The 9295-nt window shown below is 46.8% G+C and overlaps 1 protein-coding gene across 2 annotated transcripts; it reads right to left on the reverse strand.

The window, feature by feature from the left end:
* Positions 1-966: 966 nt before the first annotated feature.
* MBOAT4 (membrane bound O-acyltransferase domain containing 4) lies at positions 967-8838 on the reverse strand. 2 transcript variants are annotated; one of them, XM_032329054.1, is made up of 3 exons: positions 8784-8838; positions 4548-4772; positions 967-2140 (listed from the first exon to the last, which is right to left on the reverse strand). In XM_032329054.1, exons 2-3 carry the CDS (start codon positions 4724-4726, stop codon positions 1177-1179), a joined length of 1143 nt encoding a protein of 380 aa, XP_032184945.1. In that variant the 5' UTR covers positions 4727-4772; positions 8784-8838; the 3' UTR covers positions 967-1176. The 2 variants fall into 2 exon arrangements, with proteins under 2 accessions (XP_032184945.1, XP_032184944.1); XM_032329053.1 differs by lacking the exon at positions 8784-8838 and adding an exon at positions 7210-7810.
* Between the last annotated feature and the right edge of the window lie 457 nt (positions 8839-9295).

Below are 9295 nucleotides of genomic sequence, written 5' to 3' on the forward strand. Positions count from 1 at the left end.
GCTATGCCAAGAAAAGGGAACTAGACCCTCAACATTTTACTAAAATAGGGCTTACTTCTTGTTTTTGGCCTCTTCATGTGACGTCTCATAGGTCAGTTTTGTGCCTGTTATGTAAGTGGTTATCATGGCTCAGCCAGATTTTCAGTGTATTTTTTTTTAAGATTTATTTATTTATTTATTTGACAGACAGAGATCACAAGTAGGCAGAGAGGCAGGCAGAGAGAGAGAAAGAAGCAGGCTCCCCGCTGAGCAGAGAGCCCGATGTGGGGCTCGCTCCCAGGACGCTGAGATCAGGACCTGAGCCAAAGGCAGAGGCTTTAACCCACGGAGCCACCCAGGCGCCCCAGATTTTCAGTGTATTAACATATTCGGAGATCACAGCAGCCTTTCCATTTTGAGACCAAAATGTTCAAATTACCTCTAGATGAGAATGAGTCTCTAGTTCGTGGAACAAGCCAATACGAGAATCTGATTTAGAGGGCTTTTTTTTTTTTTAATTTTTTTATTTTTTATAAACATATATTTTTATCCCCAGGGGTACAGGTCTGTGAATCACCAGGTTTACACACTTCACAGCACTCACCAAAGCACATAACCTCCCCAATGTCCATAATCCCATCCCCTTCTTAGAGGGCTTTTTAAAGTCATCTCTACATCCCACATGGGACTAGAACTCACGATCCCAAGATCCAGAGTCACACCCTCTACTGAGTGAGTCTGCCAGGCGGCTGCCCCTGATTAAGATTTCTCTTGTTTTTGTCTGGCTAAACTCGCCGTCCAGGATCAAGTGGAACTGTTGGAGATTCAGTGTTTGGCCCAGCATTTACCACTTGCCTTTTGGTTGGCAGTACCTTCTGTTTTTACCTATCACCTTTCCTTGCTCCCATGCCCAAACTGTAAGTCCTAAAAGAAGAAACCATGTCTTTTTTTTTTTTTTTTTTTTTTTTTAATCTTCAGTACCAGTACTATAGCTTGTGAAAACAGGTACACAAATTTCTACGGGCAGACCCCAGGAATATACACCCAATACTTGAAAAACAAAACAAAACTAAACTAAACTAAACTAAACAAAAGCCTAGTATGGAAGAGTTCAAGCCTAGGTCTCATCAACAGACCATCTGGCACTTTCTCAACTCTGTTTCATGGATGTATACCCTGAAGGCAGGAGAGAAGCTATCAGTTAAATGTCTGCTTTCTCTTTCCCAATAGAAAACGCAAAATGCAGTACACCAGGGGGAAGACACTGTTGCAGGAATTACACAGCAGCCAGAGGGAGGAGAGGCTCCGGGCCTCCACAGCCAGCATTATATAAGCAATGATGAGCTGGGTGTGGGCCCAAGTGAGCGCTCGGTAGAGCAGGTGCATTGGCCAGGATCTGATAAACAAGCCGGCAGAAGTGTGAATCAGGTAATCGGCCTCCACCATCAGAGCCCAGCACAGGAAACCGAACACCTGTCCTGGATGGAGCCCATGCCACCAGGCCGAGAAGGCAAAGGTCTGCAGCAGCGGCCAGGTCCCGCCGTGCTGGAACACGAGGCGTCGGAGCCACCGCGCTGTGCTTTGGTTCCACTTTCTCGTGAACAGGGAGATCCTGTGGGTCGTTTCCAGTGTCCAGATGTCCGCATCGGGGAGGTAGCCCTCTTCACTGGGGCTGTGACCAAACCCAGGTCCAAAGCCCGCGGCATGGAGGAGGGCGTCATCCAGGATCCAGCAAGAGTAGTAGGTGAGTTTGAAGAATCCGGCCGTGGACCACATGACTCGAATACACTCGAGCTGCTGGCAGTCAGCCAGACCTGCTCCTGCTCTCACCACCTTCCCCAAAACCACCTTTAGGCACTCGAGACCCAGGATCTGCAGACCCCTCTGGCTCAGAGCCCAGAGGGAGCGCCTGGGACTCAAAGTGCCAGACCCTTGGACACGAGCCTGGAATTTCTGGAAGGAACACAGGGGGCCTCCTAAGAGAGCAGGGAAAAAGAGCAAGTAGCTGATGTAGGGCAGCGCCTCACACAGATGCTCAGACAACGAGCTTCTTTTCCCGATGCCTCTTGATGCTGCCTTCACTTTTCCCTCACGGATATCCAGAGAGAGGGACGTCACCCTCTGGGTCAATAGCATGAGGGAAGAAAGAGTGATGCAGAACCTGAAAGAGATTTATTTCAAATGTGAAGACGCTCCACATTTATTTCATCTCATTCCAGTCCCTCACACACGACCCCACAGCGAACAGCAGCCCTGAACAATGGAGACCGATGTCCAGCCCTGCGGTGTCCCCACAAAGATTCTTGCTTTTTTTTTTTTTAAGATTTTATTTATTTATTTGACAGAGATCACAAGCAGGCAGAGAGACAGGCAGAGAGACAGGGGGAAGCAGGCTCCCTGCTGAGCAGAGAGCCCACCGCAGGGCTCTATCCAAGGACCCTGAGATCATGACCTGAGCTGAACGCAGAGGCTTAACCCACTGAGCCACCAGGCGCCCCACAAAGATTCTTGAGTTACTTCTCCCCACAGGCTGCTCTGGTTAGGATCACAGGGGAAATGGGGAAATGAATCCTTAGAGAGGCAACTAGAAGAATGACAAGGGATATAGTGGGGGAAATATTGTTAGTATATTTCTGGGAATGGCTTCTATAGACTAGGATCCGGGACCTGGGAGAAATTTGCCACAGAAGGGACACAAATTTAGTATTGAAGAGATTATAGGAAGGCGAAGATTTTAAATTATGAACTGGTCCCTGTCAGTAAGATTCTGCAGTCTTTGGCCTCTGTGCTTAGGAACAGTGAGTCAGTCTTGGGGTTCAGGGTGTGCACTGAGTCATTAGCAATTTGAGGTTCTTAACCAGTCACCTGAGCTGCTCCTGCTTCAGGGTCACAAGGTAGAGAAGATCTTGCTGGCAAGGTTTTTATGGAAAAGAGTAATGAAAATTACATGATGCCCTCTACAATCAGGAACGCTGTCCTGTGGAGGGAAAATGGCACTGTTTCCCACATTTCCCACAGCTTCTGTCTGTGAGTCTGAGGATTTAAGGACAACTGACCTTCCCTGACTGATCCAAGCAGTAGGCAAAGTAGCCTCCAAACGCCACCAACCCCTGTTTGTACACCTGCTATTGTGGGCTGAATGTGTTTCCCCCAGATTCATGTGTTGAAGCCCTAACCCCCAGTGCCTCAGAATGTGACTGCGTTTGGAGACAGAGTGAGTAAGTTAAAATGAGGTCATTGGGGTGAACCCTAATCCAGTATGACAGGCATTCTTACAAGAAGAGGAGATTAAGACACACACACACACACACACAGGGAAGACCAGGTGAGGACACATGGAAAGACAGCCATCTACAAGCCAAGGAGAGAGGCCTCGGAAGAGGCTGAACCTGCCAACACCTTGACCTTGAACTTCCAGCCTCCAGAGGAAGTACATTTCTGTTGTGTGAGTCACTTCCTCTTCGGTACCTCGTTTGGACAGTCAGAGCAAACTAATACATCTTCCCGTCTCAGCTCTGGCTCAGCCTTCTTCCCATCAACCAGATCCTGTTCAGCTCGCTCCTCCAGCCCCTATCAGGTCCCTGCTTCTTACCAAAATCCTAATTCACCACACCCCAGTCAGTACTCCCTACCCCCTACCTGCCTGCCACCTTGCCTCTTCTCCCAAAAAACAAACCCTTAAGCCTTTGGTGAAAGCAGTGAGGATGAAGAAAAGGATTCTAGGTGTGGCAGGGATGGTAGAATGAGAGGACCCATGGCAAACTAGAGTCAGAGGTGACCCGCCTGGACAGGTCTCAGCCCATATTCTCTGAGTGACCACAGACCCACACCAGTTGTGGTGAGACGGGAAGCCAGGAACCACAGGGCTCAAGATCGCAGAGATACCTGTTCTCCCCTAATCTGGTTGATCTCACTGACTCATGAAAAACACTTCTCTAAATGGTAATCAGTGCCTGATTCGTTTCCTAGACTGGTAACTACACTTCTTGTGGGAGGACAGAACAGCTGAGTCTCAATGAAAGCAAAACCCTTGCATAGCAGCTTCCACCGGAAGGCAACGAAGGTTTACAGTGAGTTTATACCTTCCCGGTGCTGCTGAAGGGGAGCAGAGGCTGCCGACTGTGTGTCTAAACCAGCCAGTCTGAGTTGAGCCGACTGTGCTTAGTCACTTCTAGGCAGATCTTATCTGTGGGCCCTGGAGCTCCTGGTTCGATGCCCTTTTCAGGCACAATGATAAGGACAGCGAAGTGCCAGGCACTGTGTGATGTGGGCAACATGTGGCAGTTACTTATAGTCATTTAATTACATTTATATTAATTATCTCAAACTTGAGAGTCTTCCAGTACAGGTCTTGTTATAGACACACACACACACACACACACACACACACACACACTATCGTTTTTTTAGGAACAGAAATTGAGACTGAGAGGTTAAACGACTTGCCTAAGGTCACCCTGCCCCAATGTGCAAGAATTCGCATTCAGACTCATCCCCCAGGTTCTGTCCACTTTCACCGTGGTGCAAGCGCAGCCTCGGCTGGGTTAGTATAACCAAGTGAGCTTTACCTCGTGGAAGGACGTTCTCGAAGATAGTATTCGGTGTAGTGCAGCCCCAGGTGACAGAGCGTCTGCCAGCTCATCTGGGAAATGAACGCCCACCTGTGCACATCCCGTGGGCCACGCCAGGAAATCAGCACCGCAGCCCACAGAGCGGGGATGAGGACCAGCACAGCGAAGGAACCCATGGCTGCCAAGGCCAGGGCGCCCCCTCCAGCCAGGAGAAAGAGGTACCTGAAAGAGAAAGGACAAGTGGGAGACTGACTTGGAACGGTGTGACAAAGGAGTCCCGCAGATGTCATTCTCGGTAACCCAATGGGGGTAAGCCCCATGTATCACCTGAAGAAGCCACACTGTTATCACCCAAAGTCTTCCTTTTGCTTTTCTGAAGGAATGAACCGAGGGAGAAAAAGCCAGAGTCCATTTGCAAACGACTATGTCAGGAGACAACCTTTCAAAAAGATTTTATTTATTTATTTATTTGACACAGAGAGAGCATGAGCAAGGGGGGGGGGCGGGGAGCAAGGGGTGAGAGAGAAGCAGGCTCCCCGCTGAGCAGAGAGCCCAATGCAGGGCTCGATCCCAGGACAACGGGATCATGACTTGAGCTGAAGGCAGACGCTTAACTGATTGAACCGCCCAGGCGCCCCTCAGATGAATTTTGATTCCTACCTCAGTGATCCTGCGAACCTCTCTTTGATGTTCGTCACCTAAGTGGGAACGACACCCCTGACAGTCCTGTGGGTGACAGTCCAGAAGGTTTCCTGGTGGGGACAGCTTACAAATCTAGTGGCTTGCTGCCTGAATGAAGGGTTGTAAAGCCAGTTGTCAAGGATCTAGGAGAGCTCTCTAGACATCGCCCCGTGGAGATGAGCCTCTTTCCTTGTCGCTGGGTCGCACTGTCCTGAACCACTCCGGAGACAGTGGGAAAGGGGGTTCTGTGCCTCTCTCTGCTAACTGTTTGTAAACTCAGTTAGAAAATCTTTCTATGTGCTCTTAATCCCCTCTACTGCTCTTCCAGATCTTACAATTTGGTGGGTTTTTTTTCATGTTGTTAAAGGACCCACATGAGTGGTTTGTGGAAACTACTTCCCTTGGAAGCTGGCAGGTGCCCTGAGGATGTGCAGAGACCTGGGAAATTTCACATGATAAGGTCTCAGTTCTTCTTTCCACTTGAACTCATGACCTCACCCTCAAGAGTCCCATGCTCTCCCGAAGGAGTCAGCCAGGTGCCCCTGTTCATTTTAATTGCTGCCAAATTAATAACTCCGAACGGAGAGGTGTGAAAATCGGTATGACTAGTCAGGGATAGGGAAATTGAGTCAAAGCGGTCTGTGTCTTCTTGACCACCACAGGGTACATATCACGGCTCTGCGGGATAGGGACACACACACATAAGTGAGAATGTCTTTCTTGGGAGAGACTTGTGGACACCCCAGTGTGAGACGCTCTATCATACAAGGCCTGGCCCATTCCTGTGCTTCTCTTTGAGCTAACCCACCCCAGTTAACTGTGGGCCAAGCCTTTACCTCCCTGCCGTGGAAAAATGAGGGGAACATGTATTCCTCACACAGTGAAGCCTAAGGTGTCATTGAAATGTCTATACACGTACAACGCAGGCTACATGATATACTGAGTGCTTATTTTATTCCAGGCATTGTGCTAATAAACCCTGCATTAAAAATTACCTTTATTTAATCCTTAAAATAACCCCCTGAGATAGGCATTATTGATTCTATTTCATGGATCAACTTGGAGAGAATTTATTCACATACATAAGAACACTCAGGGAGGGAGGGACCCAGGACCCACCAGGCTGTCTCTGAAGCCAGCAACCTTAACCCTATGGGAATGAACCTTTGTTTTCGCACTTGCTTTGCCTTATTATTTGTGATTCTTTATCGAGAGGAAACTTTTTTTTTTACAATACCCCCCTTCGTGACCCCCGTCTCCTAAATGAAGGAAAGGGCCATCCACCAGTTGTGAACGGGTGATAACATACCACAGTTTAGTCAAACTCAGAAAGCCTAACTGATTACTAGATACAGCTGGATTTTATTAAAAATCCTCAATGTATAAAAAAATCTTCATTTCTAAAATAAGTGAATTATTAGGAGGTAGCCCTCTGGCAATGGATTTTCATTTTATAAAAGGATATTCCACAAACTTCTTTAAAAACAAGGACTGTGTCAGGGTGCCTGAGTGGCTCACTTGGTTAAGCATTGGACTCTTGGTTTGGGTTCAGGTCTGATCTCAAGGTTTTGAGATCGAGCCCTCCCCCCGGTCCGCTGCATGTCAGGCTCTGAGCTCAGCATGGAATCTGCTTGTTTTTCTCTCTCCTTCTCGCTCTGCCCCTCTCCACGCTCAATACTTCCCTTTCTCTCAAATAAATAAAATAAACCTTTAAAACAAACAAAAAACAGGGACTGTCTCTCATGTATAGAATGTACTACCCAGATCTAAAATAATTTCAATCAACTTGTCAGATCTCTAGTGACGATGATTTTTGAAACCTAGATTGAGATATAGCTCATCTAACATAATTTGTTTTGACTTATCCCATTTCTCTGAGAAACCATACAAAGGCATTTAAAGAATCAGTTATATATTTAACAAAATTTAATTTTATTGAAAAATAATAAAATTCCATGAAATGAGGACTTAAACCTACCTGGCATGGGTGGGAAAAGAATCCAGAATGCAGAGGTAATTAAACAAAAGTGCAAAAGGGAAAGCCGCCCCTTGATAAAGTGACACAGGACGGAGGAAGAAAAGCGTTAGCCGATCCATCGTAAACCAACGAAGACTCTGTCCTTTCCAGAGTCCTTAGTCAGTGCCTCCCTGAGAGCAAAACCTCAACCAGGCGCTCTTGGATCTTTTTATACGGCTCAGAAAGGACTGAGTGAGTAAAGAGCAAACAGATCACCAGCGAGAAGCAGCATAAAAGTTGGCTGATAAAAGGGACTGCATTATAGAAACCAAAACGCGTTTGGGTGTTCTATTAAGAATGTACGGAAAACATTGCTTTCAGAGGTTCCCCTTTTGTTTGGTTTACATACTGCACTATTTGCCTTTCCAGTCATCTGACTGTCATATTTTCTTCACTAAGTTAATGAAAAATCTCATTTTCTTGTTGTGGACAGATACCTGGGCAGCTGGGAAGGGCAAGCAAGGAAGGACTTGAGAATGAGGAAGTGAGACAGGTTCTCAAAGAGCAGGAAGATTCCTCTTCCTAACCACCGTTGTCCTCCTAATGCTATTTCTTTCTTTCTTTCTTTCTTTTTTTTAAAGATTTTATTTATTTATTTTACAGACAGAGATCACAAGTAGGCAGAGAGGCAGGCAGAGGGAGAGAGAGAGGAGTTAGCAGGCTCCCCACAGAGCAGAGAGCCCCATGCGGGGCTCGATCCCAGGACCCTGGGATCATGACCTGAGCCGAAGGCAGAGGCTTTAACCCACTGAGCCACCCAGGCGCCCCGCTTTCTTTTTTTTCCTAATAGTACCTATCACCACCTCTTCTATATCTATTCCTCAATTAGTTTGTGGTCTGCCCCCTGCCAGAATGTGAGCTCTACAGGGAGGAACTTTGTTTTGTTTATTGCTGTATCCCCCGCACATAGAACAGTGCTGGACATATGCTATGTACTCAGTAAATACCGGTTAAACATTAAAAGGTCTTAAGGAAGTGAAGTGTAGAGAGGAACACGTAAGAAGCTTTTCTTTAGAGTGTGGACAAGAACTACAAGAGACACTGCCTAGAAGCAAGAAAAGAACAGGCCATCTCTTTGTTGAGTCCCTATCCTGAGCTCAGAGTATTACAACGATGTGCCTGGCTGGCCATTTCCCATCCCCGAAGACATATGCAAGAGCGAGCAGCCTTAAGTAAAGGACAGCAGAGTACAGCCTGACATGAAAGCACCTTAAGGGCAAGGACCATCTCTTAGTGAGAGATAGTTCTGCAAAGAAGAAAAGACAGAGAATCTCTTATTAACTGGGGGACTCTGAGCTAAGTCCCATCTCCTCTCTGAGACCGAGCTTGAGCTCCTTGATTAAAATATTTGATAGATTAAAATATTAGATATGCGTCCAATGGGGGGGCCGCACCCGGCCCAGAGCTGCACGGATCAGCTCCTTTGCAAACACGTGAGGACAGCGATGGGGCTTCTCCAGCAGTCCTCACTGCTGGAAGCGGGGGTGGGGGGGTGGGGGGGTAGCTGAGACGGGCTGGGTGGGAGAAGGGCTTACTCCTAAAGCAGCCGCGTGGAGCTCCCTCTACAGACTCTTCCTTGAACAGGAAAACCGATTCTGTCGTAATAAATGAAAATATTAAATATTAACATATTAGATAAAATATTAAAATATTAGATAGATATCTATTAGATAGATAGATATTAAAATATTAGATAGAAAATATTAGATAAAATATTAGATAGAAGGTGCCTCAGTCGGTTGGGAATCTGCCTTCGGCTCAGGTCATGATCCCAGGGTCCTGGGATCCAGCCCCACATCGGGCTCCCTGCTTAGTGGGAAGCCTGCTTCTCCCTCTCCCTATGCCCCTCCCCTTGCTTGTGCTCTCTCTCTCTCAAATAAATAAATAAAATCTTTAAAAAATTAGATACAATAATGCCTGTCTCAACAGAATCGTTATGATTAAAGTATGTAATATCATGTAGTCTAAAGCTGCTTGATGAATGTAGTTGAAAGTAAAACAGTTGGAGAACAATAAAAACTATTGCTTTTAATAGCATTATTGGGCT

This window comes from Mustela erminea, chromosome 21, assembly GCF_009829155.1.
Source record: "Mustela erminea isolate mMusErm1 chromosome 21, mMusErm1.Pri, whole genome shotgun sequence".
NCBI classification, from domain to species: Eukaryota; Metazoa; Chordata; class Mammalia; order Carnivora; family Mustelidae; genus Mustela; species Mustela erminea.

Bases quoted from the DNA above. Each gene is read 5' to 3' on its own strand.
- MBOAT4 (XM_032329053.1), bottom strand. From the start codon at position 7,328: ATGGATCGGCTAACGCTTTTCTTCCTCCGTCCTGTGTCACTTTATCAA. The intron at 4,773-7,209 runs GTAGGTTTAAGT...TTTCTCTTTCAG, and splicing joins TCTTTTCCCACCCATGCCAG to GTACCTCTTTCTCCTGGCTG. The intron at 2,141-4,547 runs GTAAAGCTCACT...AATCTCTTTCAG, and splicing joins CGAGAACGTCCTTCCACGAG to GTTCTGCATCACTCTTTCTT.